This window comes from Anastrepha ludens, chromosome X (assembly GCF_028408465.1).
Source record: "Anastrepha ludens isolate Willacy chromosome X, idAnaLude1.1, whole genome shotgun sequence".
In the NCBI taxonomy this organism is placed as follows: domain Eukaryota; kingdom Metazoa; phylum Arthropoda; class Insecta; order Diptera; family Tephritidae; genus Anastrepha; species Anastrepha ludens.
The window spans coordinates 53,809,482-53,823,420 of NC_071503.1; the positions used below are offsets into that span (position 1 = coordinate 53,809,482).

The following is a 13,939-nucleotide window of genomic DNA, read 5'->3' on the forward strand; positions in this document are numbered from 1 at the left end:
GTAATTTTCCCATTCCAGAGTTTTTGCTGATGTTGCATGTTGGTGCCTCAGTGTTATGCAAATTCAACGGCAGTTTCAATGCTGAATGCGCTGCTCGGCCACCATCCAAAAGAGTTGCCGCAATTTCAGATGATGCAATAGCCAGTGCAATATTATTTTGTGATCGTATGGTTGCCAATCTATGAAAAACAGTCCACCGCTTTGTTTTGTGATTGCACGCATAATTCTGTCAAACGCAATGCGTTGTTCTGAAATTTAAACCCCGGATTCGGATTCTACGCAAAAAATTACTTCGGAAATGACCCTACACTTTCCTAGAACAAAACGTTGTTGACCTGTGTAATTATATTGCATATTATTATTAATTTGCTTTAAGTAAATTACTTATACCAAATTCAAAATATTTTAAAACTAATGAAAAAATCTTTATAATATTGATCAAGAAATTTGTTGTGGTCATCTTTGTTTAAAATTAATTAAATAATGCATAATACATCATTATTCATTCATTAATTTATAATTTCACACGATTTTGATGTGTTTGCTTAATTTTTCTATTTATAATTCTATTTCAAATATATCTGAAAAGTTAAAAAATTATACTATACATTATGCAATGCCACCGGTTCTCCAAGTGCATATGTTTGGACAGATGGATGAAACTGACAACAAAGTGATCACTTTTCCAACAGGGTCATATAAATTAATGATGCAAAAAATTTTTCCACAGAAAAAGTTGATGGTATTATTACCAACCAAAAGGGTTGGCGAAAATCCTCGTACCTGGTTCATCCCCGTGGGCGCCGACTGGGCAATGGGCACCACTGGTTGTATTGCATGAGGTTAGGTTTAACCAGGTCTACCTGATTGCAATGTGGCGAGGTGATGTCTAGCTAAGATCGATGTATGACCTCTCCTTCCTCGCGCGGTGACTAACTCTCTATGTTATCCCAAGGGCTGGTCGGGGGGCTAATACAAAGATGCTTGCTACTGAGGTTCCTGGTGGCTAGGAATAAAACGCTATGGGTTTGAGATCCCTGAAATAAAATCTCATATGGAAGTAGACGAGGAAATGAGATGAAACTACTGGAGGCTCTGTTCGCAAAAATTAACGCTGATCCGAGCGCAACAATACCTACATTTGATGGAGCAGTTTGGTTCAGCCGAGTCAAGATAATAAAATGTAAAGACGATCCCATTCTTAAAGTGAAAAAACTTTAAGGCCTATTGGAAGCGGCATCTCTTGAAATCGTGGATATTAGTTGCATACCAACAATACAACGCACGGTCAATCCAGAGTATGCCTTAATACTCCTACAAAGACAAAATAGGGATGTTCCTACCGATGATTGGAAGGTGTTGAAGGTGGCTAAATCAGCAAGACCGGATAGAGGCCAAAACTACATCATCTAAATTAATAAAACAGCAGAGAACATCCTATATGCAAGGTTTTGGAAAATGGCGTTTGGTGTTGGTAGCGTGTACCTTCGCCTCAAAAAAAGACATCCTCGAAACTGCCCTAAATCTACAAGAAGTCAAGGAGGGTGAGCTGGAGCAGGTATCCAACCCCGTGAAGGAACCGAAGCCTGATGCTGAAAGTCCTTCAAATAAATCTTCACAAATGTAAGGAAGCCTCAGTTGAGCTCCTTCAGAATCTAGAAGGGGGCAACTACGATGTGGCTTTGGTCCAGGAACCATTGATTGGTTCGGGAAACCTGGTGTTTGGACTAGACTCACCAAACTACAATACATACTTCCCGTTCGCTACAAACAGGGTAAAAGCAGTGATACTCGTTACGAAAAGTGTATGTTCCTACTTTAATACTAACCTCTCCGCAGATGACCTGCCAGTGGTGATAATCCAGCACTGCAAGAATAAAGCTTTACTTCTTGGGTCCTGCTACATATCACACGAAAAGGAGGCACCGCCGGACGAGCTTCACAATTTGGTCAACTAAGCCGAGCGAAGGAAGCTAGCGCTTGTCGTAGGCTCCAATGGAAACTCACATCATACCATCTGGAAAAGCTCCGACATAAACGATAGAGGTGAGTCCCTATTTAATTTTAATTTACAAGGTAGCCTAGAAGTAGCAAACCGTTGGGAGGAATCAACATATATTGGGCCCACCCCGAAAACTGTTCTAGGCTTAACCTTTACGCAGGTTCAGCTCTTGTGTTGAAGTGGAAGAGAGTGTTAGAACGGTGACAAGGGCACTTAATAAAGCATATCACGCAGCATGCTCTCCCCTACGCTTAAAGCACAGATCAAAGCCACCTTGGTGGAACAAGGAGCTGGGATCAAAAAGGCAAAGTGCATAAGAATTCTATAAGTTGGCACGGGCAACCGACAATGAATCCTGCTGGGAGGAATAAAACGATCTCCGAGAAACATATAAGAAAGAGTACGTATGGCCAAAAGAGAATCATGGAAAGACCTCTGTGGCGGTATAGAAAGTACAAACGAAGCGGCTAGGCTTATGAAACTATAACAGAAACATTCCACCACGCCCAATTTAATTCGCAAAACTAACGGAGACTAGACTGATAGTTGTGAAGAATCACTACAAGATCTAGTCACCACGCATTTTCAGGATCACGAGCCCTTGAGAGATAACGAAGCAAATACCACTGAAGAGTTTATGTCAACGGAAAAAATAGAATGTGCATTAAACACTTTTGACCCATTTAAATCGCCAGGCATAGATGGAATTTTCCTAGCCATGCTCCAAAAGATGAGCGATCTTTTGGTACCATGGCTAAAAGCGATATACACAGGATTTCTGAGGCTTAATTATATACCTGTTATCTGGTTGTATATATGCCGAAAGCGGGTAAGAACAATCCGATACTCTCAAAGGACTATAGGCCCATTAGTTTGACCTCATTTCTTCTGAAAACGCTTGAGAAAATCCTTGACGCACACATCAGAGAAAATAGGATGTCAGACCTTATGTCTAAGGCACAACACGCATATACTAAAGGCAGATCCACAGACACTGCGGTACACTCACTAGTGATAGTTATAGAGAAAGCTCTAGAGTATAAGGAATATGCTTGAAGAGTATTTCTAGACATTAGTGGTGCATTCAACAATGTTTGGAGAGAAGCCATTTTAAGGGGCTTAAATACAACTAATCCAGAACCCGCTGTTTATTCATGGATAGAGAACTTGTTAGGTTGTAGAATAAAAAGGGCGGAAGGGAACAAAGCTAAACTCACTAAAGAAGCATGCGAAGGTACGCCACTCGGTGGTGTTCTATCGCCACTTCTCTGGCTTCTCGCAGTTAATGAGTTACTAACGAAATTTGAAGGTACGGCATCGGAACTAGTAGTGTTGCGGGGAGAATCCTGTATGCAGCTACAAAACTGTTGCGGGAAGAACCAATAATGTTGCAGGAAGAAATTGATGCGGGAAGAATCTTTGAAGGCGGCTATAAATTCGTTTGCAGGGAGAATCCTTAATTCTTGATGTTGCGATAGGACCAAGTTGATTGAAGCGATGAAATATCCGGAACGAAGGACCTCACTAACGATGAGCACAAATTCCTGTTGGTTATTGTAGCGATGATATTGCGGCAAAAATTCCCAATTTAAAAATATGTTGCTTCTGATTCAAAATTACAATTTTTTCTCACATTTATTTTACAAAATGTTCCGTATTTATACACATTTCTTTACAAACAAAACCTACTTAATTCACAGAAAATTATAACAAATAACAAAAGTTGAAAAACATTAAAGTATTTTAACTAATATTAAATTGAACTCAACATACCGCCGCCCTTGAACTATCTGAATAAGTTCAAAATAAAATATTAAAAAGAAAATGAAAAGCCTTGAAAAACATTTACGATAAGTTATTAGTTTCTTCATGAAATAAATCTCCTTTCGTTGGCAAAAGGCAAAGTTTGACTATAGGGCGAACCAATTCGCTATGCGGTGTTTTCAACGTAACTACTCTTACGCGTCCATCGGTACCATGATATCATTTGATCACTCGTGCAATCGTCCACTTCGTCGGAGGATTAGGCTCGTTGAATACAGCAACCACATCCCCTTCTTCAATGTTGCGTGAAGAACGAAACCATTTTGTGCGTTGTAAGCTCACGAGGTACTCGTCTCTCCAACGACGCCAGAAATGTTGTTCATGGCAGAAATTTCTTGCCATCGCTGTCGAAGATTTCCACGAAACCCTTGACCCTCAGGTTCCGGTATTGACTTAAGCGGTTCACCGACTATGAAATGTCCGGGAGTTAAAACTTCTAAGTCACCAGCAGCTTCAGAGTTGGCACAGAGTGGGCGAGAGTTTACGCAAGCTTCTATTTCAGTCAAAAGTGTGTTGAACTCTTCGTATGATAGTGGAACTTCTCCTCATACGCGTTTTAAATGATACTTAACACGTTTGACTCCAGTCTCCCAGTAACCTCCCATATGGGGTGCAGCCGGTAGCTTAAATCGCCATTCGATATTCGAGTCCGCAAAGAAAGAGCGAAGTTTAATATCAGCCATGCACTGTTGAAATGCAATGCGCAACTCCTTCTCGGCTCCAACGAAATTTGTACCGTTATCTGATGTTATGACCTTACAAAAACCTCGACGATTTGTGAACCTTTTAAACGCATTTAAGAAAGCTGGTGCTGACAGGTTACCAACAAATTCGAGATACATTGCACCAGTGCACATACAAATGAACGAACAGATGTATCCTTTGGTAGCCTTAGCTCCTCTTCCTTGGGTGAATTTGTAGAGGTAAGGTCCAGCGAAGTCAACAGCAGTGTGAGTAAAACAACGGGCGTAGGTTGTGCGAATGACAGGTAGATCACCCATGACTTGTGTGGTAAGATTGCGGTTCAAATAAGTGCATTTCACGCACTTATGGTATATATTACGGATCAAGCTACAAGCGCCGATAACCCAATAACGACGTTGCAAGACAGTTTGCATAATGCGGGGCCCAGCGTGCAAAGTGACCTTGTGTATTTCGCAGATTATTAACTTAGCAAGCGGACAATTCTTAGGCAAGATAATGGGATGCTTAACATCTGGAGCGACTTCATCATTTTTTATTCTTCCTCCAACACGTAGAACACAAGTCTCATCCAGAAAGGGCTGCAGACGCAAAAGACTACTGCGAAGTGGGATTGGTCTTTTAGCGCTGCAAAGAGAAATTTCATTAGAAAAATAAAACCGTTGCGTATACCTTATTAGGCGAAGTTCAGCTTCAAATAACTCTTGGCAACTCGGTGTATCAAAACGCTTTATAACATTAAGCCGTCTGTTAGCCCGAATGTTAGTCAAAAAGCGTAAAACGTAGGAAATAACTCGACGCAGCTTAGAATACGATGAGTATTTTGTCATCACGGACCAATAATCTGTAGAATTAGTCACATGGGCACGAATAATATTTCGTATGCCCAGCTCTGTAGTGTGCTTTTTAGATATTTTCTGCTTTCACAATTGTTCAGTGCTTTTCAGGAAAATAGGACCAGCCCACCACAATTGATGACGTAATAATTCGGAGGGAGTTATACCTCTTGAAGCACAATCTGCAGGATTCTGTTCAGAACGAACGTGGTTCCAACATTCGGGAGGCAAAACTTCTGGAATATCAGCTACGCGGTTGGCTATAAATGTCACCCATCTGCTGGGGTGAGCTTGTAACCATGCCAATGTTATAGTAGAATCAGTCCAAGCAAAAAGCGGATAACGGATTTCAGACCAGCAGTGCAGCACGCTTCGCACTAGTTTAGCAGCAAGATGAGCGGCGTATAATTCAAGACGTGGCAACGTTGTCGGCTTAAGCGGAGCTACTTTGGTTTTCGACGAAATTAATGACACTGTAATGCTACCGTCGCTTTGTGTTGTTCGTGCATACAAGACGGCGGCGTAAGCGCGCTCGGACGCGTCTGCGAATACGTGCAATTGCGTAAATGACCCAGCTACTTCAGTACCAAACCAACGGTTCACCTTCAAATGTGCCAATTGCTTGAGCTCTATGCGATGCTCCAACCACTTCGGTGCGATAGACTCAGGAATGATATCATCCCAACCTACCTTAGTGCGCCATATGTCTTGAAACCAAATTTTTGAATTTATAGTAGCGGGAGCAAGTAGGCCCAGAGGATCGAAGAGCGTACTTGCATCTGATAGAAACATACGCTTGGTCAACTTAACTGGCGGTTCCCTCAAGTTAATAGTAAACGTGAGGTAGTCTCCTTCTGTGTTCCAGATAAGACCTAAAGCGTGAACATCCTTATCGTCGACAATATAATGTGATATGTTCGTAGATGCATTGGAAATGCTTGCGATTAGTTCAGCGCAGTTCGATGCCCACTTACGAAGTTCAAACCCCCCTTCCCTCAATATTTCGGAAATATTTTGCTGCAACAATCGAAGTTCTTCTTTACTAGATGCACCAGTAAGTAGATCATCCATGTAAAAATCCTTGAGAATAACACTAACAGCCCTAGGACCAAAAAATGTTAAAACAGGATGATGAGGCATATAATACGTTGGATTCATAGTCTCTGACGTGACCTGCATATGTTTCATGTCAATAAGTTCATTCATGAATTCATTGTAGCGTAAATGAAGATCGGAGTCACAAGCGAGTCTTCTTTCTAGTCGTAACAAATTCCGGATAGCAAAGTTTCGCGACTCTCCCAGAGCTACATCGGGCTTCAGCGGCAATTCGACGACAAACCGTCCGTTAGGTTCCCTTCGATGCGTTGTTTCAAAATGGTCTTCACAGTAACGCTCCTCATGCGTAAGATACGTTTTTTGCGGAGCTTCCTCTAACTCCCATAACTTGTTCAATGCTCGATCCAAATGAACATCGCAATGTAACGACTGTAAGCGTGGCATATCAGACTCAGATCCATTCACGCTTCCAAACGGAGTCCACCCAAAGACCGTCAGTTGAGCCATAGGAGCTCCAGGTGGACCCTTACGAAGTTCTGTACAGATCAGCTGATCCATAACGTCCATTCCAATCAATATATCGACCCGTCCAGGCTTCATAAAATGGGGATCGGCTAAAAACAAACCTCGGATATGTGGCCACGATGAAGTAGCTATAGTCTGTGTTGGCAAGTCGCTTGTAATTTTAGACAGAATTAACGTTTTGACAGTAAAGCATTGATTTGTAGAGAAAGAAGAAAGAGAAAGTGACACTTCACCTCTAGCTCGTCCTCCTTGCGCTGACCCAATTCCAGTAATGTTAACTTCAGATGTTGATCGCGGCAGGCCTAAGCGTTGCACACACGCTTCGGTTACAAAGGAAGCATGTGATCCAGAATCGAAAAGTGCACGTGCGGGCTGCCAATTACCAGAACAGTCGCGTACCTTCACTAATGCGGTGGATAACAGTACAACTCTTTCTACAGCTATGGGTGGATTGGAGCTCGAGTTCAAGCATGAAGAAACGCGTGGAACGTCGACGCTTGCTGGAAGTTCAAAAGTTTTTGCGCTTACCTTTGATGTGGCGTCAGCAGCGCATAACGAATGCGTCGCGGTGCCGATGTAACTGTTTACTGCGGTAACGGTCGTTGACTGCAAAGCACCGTGCAACAGAGTGTGATGACGTTGTTTACACATGCGGCAAGTGGAAGCACTGTTACAACGGTCTTTATAGTGACCTGAACTTAAGCAGTTGAAGCATATGCGACCTTGCTTCACGAACTGTGATTTTGTAGACAAGTCCAATTCACGAAATTTTTCACAACTGTAAATTTTATGAGGTCCACTACAATATGCACACACGTTACTTTGTTTTGATACCGCATGGAACACATTTGTCGACTTGCTTGCTGATGCAGCTTTAACCTTAATTGGTACTGATGTTGTTGACGACGAAAACATCGATAACGATCGGCATCTTATCTCTAAAAATGTTATTAGTTGCTCAAAAGATGGAGGATCATCACTAACGAGCGATAACTCCCACTGCTTACGCGTTTCGAATGCCAACTTACTGACGACCTCATGTACCAACCAATCATCCCAAAATTCAATCGGACGACCCAACGCTTTAAGCTCGCGAATATGCTGTTGGAACGCATCAATTACACCTTTGATTGCGTCAGCATTGTCATGCGTAGCTCTTTTAATTTCAGCCAACGCGCGAAGGTGAGATTCCACAATTACACGAATAACCTTATACCGCGATGTTAATAGACCCCAAGCTTCAACGTAATTTGCATCACATATTTTAAAACCACTGATAATTTTCAACGCGTCACCTTTCAAGCAGCTTCGGAGATAGTGCAACTTTTGTCCATCTGATAAAGCAGAGTTATTATCAACTAACGAAGAAAACGCGTCGAAAAAACCAATCCATTCTGTAGAGTCACCGGAGAATGTGGGCAACTCCATTTTCGGTAAACGTATAACCGTGGACACAGATGCCTTTGTGGAGCTATCTTGCGAATTAGTACGACAATTTTTCACGCGGCTAAAGTTAGCTGAAGCTGTAGAGTACCAAGTTTCGGCTTGGATACGCACATTTTCTTCAATTTCAATAACATCGGCACCACACGTAATTTCTACAGCGTCTTGAGCAACGTTAAAACGAACCCACTGTTCACTCAATAACTGAAGGTAGCTTGCAATATTCTCTGCATCCATAGTGAATGCCTCATCAATACTTTTTGCCATATACCGTTTAATGGCATTGAGAGCGGAATCGCGCGTTTTAATAGAATTCGACATTTTTAATATGACAGAAAGCAAACGACGGATTTTTTAGAATTTTCGCGATGTTAAATGCAGGAACGGCTGCACAAACGTACACACGATTTAATGCACAAAAATAATTTTCTTAATATTCGTTGCGCCTTTTGCTACGCGTATGTATGTACACAAGCGAATGCGTACATGCAAAAGGCAAGCGGAGTGACTATATCCGGCTCGAAGGACCAAAAAATGTTGCGGGGAGAATCCTGTATGCAGCTACAAAACTGTTGCGGGAAGAACCAATAATGTTGCAGGAAGAAATTGATGCGGGAAGAATCTTTGAAGGCGGCTATAAATTCGTTTGCAGGGAGAATCCTTAATTCTTGATGTTGCGATAGGACCAAGTTGATTGAAGGGATGAAATATCCGGAACGAAGGGCCTCACTAGCGATGAGCACAAATTCCTGTTGGTTATTGTAGCGATGATATTGCGGCAAAAATTCCCAATTTAAAAATATGTTGCTTCTGATTCAAAATTACAATTTTTTCTCACATTTATTTTACAAAATGTTCCGTATTTATACACATTTCTTTACAAACAAAACCTACTTAATTCACAGAAAATTATAACAAATAACAAAAGTTGAAAAACATTAAAGTATTTTAACTAATATTAAATTGAACTCAACAAGTAGCATATGCAGATGACATAGAATAGTGACACGCAAATACCTAAACACCGTGATTGACATATATACTCTTAATATATTTACTGATGGCTCGAAAATATTAGACGGAGTAGGTGCAGGGATCTATTGCCCAGAGCTAGGCATCAGGCAGCCATTTAAGTAGTAAGTATCTTTCAAGCAGAAGTCTTTGCTGTAGGTAAGGCTGCGGAAATAGCATTGGCAGGAAATCAGGCAACTCCAAAATAAATATATACGTTGGCAGCCACGCTGCGATAAAAGCAATAAACTCTAAAAAACAGGAAAACCATAGAGAAATTAGCCGCTGACAGACGGTTCCATATCTATTGGGTACCCGGACATAACGCAAAAGCGATGTTTACAGACTATTCGAACAAGCAAACGACATACTGAAACCTTTAAATACGGTATACAAAGACATCGCTGCGGACATATAAATACGGATAGGTAGCAGATGGAATAATCTAGCCACTTGCAAAACCGCGAAAATCATGTGTACAGAGAGTGCAGACAAATACGTCCGATTCGTACTAGCTCTGTCTCGAAAAGGCAGTAGAACTATCGTAGGTATGCTGGCAGGCCACAATTTGCTAGCCGCGCGCGCATACAAGATAAGAATTACAAACAACGATAGCTGCAGGTTTTGCAATGAACTAGAAGAGAGGAAAACACCAGAACACCTTCCATGTTCTTGCTCTGCAATAGCTAGAACCAGATTGAAATGCTTAGGAGCTTTACAATATGAGAAGTTAGAATACCTCTCGGGGATAGAGCTCCAAAGCTTACTTAGATTCGCAAAAGACGCAGACGTATTACATGATGTCTACTACAAAGAAACGTAAGGGGCTAGCTCCATCTGGTAACACTAGGGATCAATAGGTCTGTGCTATGGCTTTCAGCCAGCCAGGTCAACCTAACCTAACCTATCAAGCGAAATATGACAACATTAAAAGTTGAAATTAAAAGTAATTATAAAGGGTTATCCAATAACAGGTGAATGGCGCTATCGAGAGATGATTAGCGATTTTTTATGGCCGGAATTGGATAGTATTGATCTGTACAACGTTTATTTTCAATAAGACGGCGCTACGTGTCACACAAGCAACGAAACAATTGATCTTTTATGGGAAAAGTTTCCGGACCGTGTTATCTCTCGATGAGGTGATCACAATTGGCCACCGAGATCTTTTGATTTAGAACCTTGTGACTTTTTTCTTTGGGGCCACGTGGAAGAGAAGGTCTACGCCAACAGCCCAGGGTCAATTCAAGACCTCAGAGATGGAATTCGTGAGGCTATCGAGGACATAGGGCAGCCACTTCGCAATTCGGTTATGGAAAACTTCATGAAAAGGATATTTTCCTCTTTATAATGAAATAAACATCCAATCATTTATGGTATATTAAAAAAAAACATTTTTCTTTGAATATCAAAATAACACCTCTTATTAAAAACCCTTTACAATTGACTTTACACAAGAAAATTCTATAGAATTTAGTTAACAAATTGTGCAACGTAATACAATTCATCAGATTTACTAATAAATATTATGAATGTAATGCTATTAGAATTAAATGTAATATTGCATCTGGTAGTTATGGAAATAACAAACAAACAAATATTACTAATGAATTTTTATCTGTTGAAAAAGTAAATGAGATACCAAGAAATTTAATTTACTGTTGTATAAATACAAATATGAATATTCAAATTGTTGATCAAAAAAGTTTTGTTAGATTAAACGTTCTTGAAGTGAACTTATAATATTATCAATGTTATGGAAACTTATTTAGCGGAATTTCGGGAATTAGATGAGGTACTATTAACATCATAGGGCGTGATTGTTAATAGTTAACTCTTTCCTTGAGGAGAATTTCTAACAAACCGGAGTTGTGCCAGCGATTGGAGAGTCGTCCTCGACATCATATTGGGAGCGGTGATCAGCAAAGAACAAAGAATAGATAGGTAAAATACAAAAACCAAAACAAATACAAAAATAAACAAACAAACAAAAACATTTTCGGCACAACAAGGAGAGCGGCCACCAGCTGTTCTTGTAAATCAAAATAAATTACTGGTGTGGTGCGCCATCTATGCGCTATCAAATCTGTAAATATTATCAAACTGCATTATCGACGCCAATTGGAATAGGGCTGCCATTTAGATAAAAATGAGTTTACAAAGAACGCCTCCACCAGGCGGTGGAAATACGTCTCAAAATCGAGCCACTATTAATGAATTCACCAAAAAATTAGAAAAAATGGAAGAAATGTGTAAAAACCTTTCAAAAGAAATAATCGCGCTAAAAGCTGAAAATTCGAAACTTAAATCCGTCCAATCAAAGGATTTCCAAACGAGTGATATAGCACACTTCTCAACTGATGAGGAAGAACTTACTCGCGAAACCGACTGGATTTTGAAGAAGAGACCAGCAAAGAAGAGAAAGGCAGAGTCATCTCTGGAACTTTCTAAAGCAAATGATGAAGACCTCTTGCCGTCTAAACCAACTAAAGGAAACACTCGCTCAACACATATTATGGTATCTGGAGATTGTATATTAATTACCAACAGTTATATACATTATCAAAAACTGAGTCGAAAGAAAATTTTACGATAAAACTCTTGAATAATGGAGTATATAAAGTCAACACCTTTTCAATTGAAGACTATAGAAAATTATCAAAAACTCTTTCCACTAAAAATATTTCCTGGTACAGTTTTGAGAACAAACAAACGCGGCCAATTAAAGTCGTAGTTAAAAAACTACACCATTCCTGTGAAGCCAAAGCAATCATAGAAGATTTAAGAAAACAAGGTCTTAATGCACTAAGTGCTCACAATAAACTAAAATGGAAAACCAAGGAGCCTTTAGATATGTTTCTGTTAACATTCGACTCCATGGAAAATGTAAAAAAGATATATGAAATTGTTGCGGGAATGTTGCGGCAAAAGTCTTATGACAAAAATGATGCGGGAATGTTGCGTGAAGAATCCTAAATATGTTGCGGGAATGTTGCGGGAAGAATCCTAAATATGTTGCGGGAATGTTGCGTGGAGAATACTGAATACGTTGCGGGAAGAATCCTAAATATGTTGCGAGAATGTTGCTTGTAGAATCCTTAATAATATTGCGGGAAGGTTGCTTGGAGAATCTTTGATTATTGCGGGAATGTTGCTTGGAGAATCCTTGATTATTGCGGGAAGGCGGCCAAAAGTCCTATTTTCCAGAGCAAAAAGAAATTCTGATGCTTCAGCTTTGAAGCTACAATTTTTACTGAATTTTATTACAAAACTATTCCCTTTATATACACAATTATTTCACAAAACCTACTTATGTTAACAGAAAATTATATTGAATAATATGAGTTGAAAAAACATTAAAGTACAATATTTTAAACGAATACTCAACAGAAATTAAAACTATTTTAAACTTAGTTGTCTCGATCGAACCTGTAAAATCATCAAATTTGATACCACAATGCAAACTATGTCAATCCTACGGTCAATCAACTGCAATAAACCCGAAAAAGAAAACCAAAATGCTGTAACTGCGGAGAAGTCCATCCAGCCAGTTATAGAGGGTGTGTAGTACCAAAAGAAATACAAAAAATGCGCAGTCAAAAAGTTGGACAGGAAAAAAAAAAGAACTTTCAGTTCCCTATACAACGAAATCCAACCAAATTAATGAAGAAAATTCTGAGAAATCAATGGCTTGCAATTACAATTAAAAAACAGACCCCATAACAACTTACTTACGCACATGTTCTAAAACAAAACACTACTAATACTGCTTGCTCTGGAGATGCACTAGCGCAGATACTACAGAAACTAAATGAGCAAATGGATTTCAATAAAGCACTGGAAATACGCTTATCTAAACTTCAGATATTCTTATCCGAATCTAACCATGTCTAAAATCCTAAAAATACTTTTATGGAACTCGAATGGACTACTAAAGCACAATAATTAGTTGGAGATTGTACCCAATTCGGAAAATGTTGATGTCTGTATCATATCTGAAACGCATTTCACAATGCAATCATACATAAAAATTAAAAACTATGAAACCTATTATGTGATTCATCCAAGCAATTGTGCCCGAGGTGGTAGTGCAATAATAATAAAAAGCTGCATCAAGCACTTCGAAGAAGAAAAAGTTTCTGATGATGACTTCCAAGTTACAGCAGTAACCATTAATGAAGATCAAAACCCCTTTCGCTTATCGCACTATACAGCCCCCCAAGATACCAGATCAAATGTGAACAATATTATAAACTATTAAAAAGATATAAAAATAGATTCATCATGGGTGGAGACTTTAACGCTAAAAACGTATACTGGGGTTCAAGACTAACTACAACGAAAGGAAGAGAGTTACATAAGGCAATGCAACTTGCTGGATGTGATGCGGTCACAACATGCAAACCAACGTACTGGCCAACTGATTCCAAATAAATGCCTGACCTAATCAATTTCTTCATAGTTAACAAAATATCTCGAAACTTTCTTGAAATTGAAGATAGTGATTGTCTAAACTCGGATCACTCACCAATATTTTTGT

The 13,939-nt window shown here is 39.7% G+C and overlaps 1 protein-coding gene across 1 annotated transcript; it reads right to left on the reverse strand.

The window, feature by feature from the left end:
- Window positions 1-5,451: 5,451 nt before the first annotated feature.
- LOC128870075 (uncharacterized) lies at window positions 5,452-8,709 on the reverse strand. The gene has a single exon (XM_054112674.1). The coding sequence runs from the start codon at window positions 8,707-8,709 to the stop codon at window positions 5,452-5,454; it is 3,258 nt and encodes a 1,085-aa protein (XP_053968649.1).
- Between the last annotated feature and the right edge of the window lie 5,230 nt (window positions 8,710-13,939).

Bases quoted from the DNA above. Each gene is read 5' to 3' on its own strand.
- LOC128870075 (XM_054112674.1), bottom strand. From the start codon at position 8,709: ATGTCGAATTCTATTAAAACGCGCGATTCCGCTCTCAATGCCATTAAA.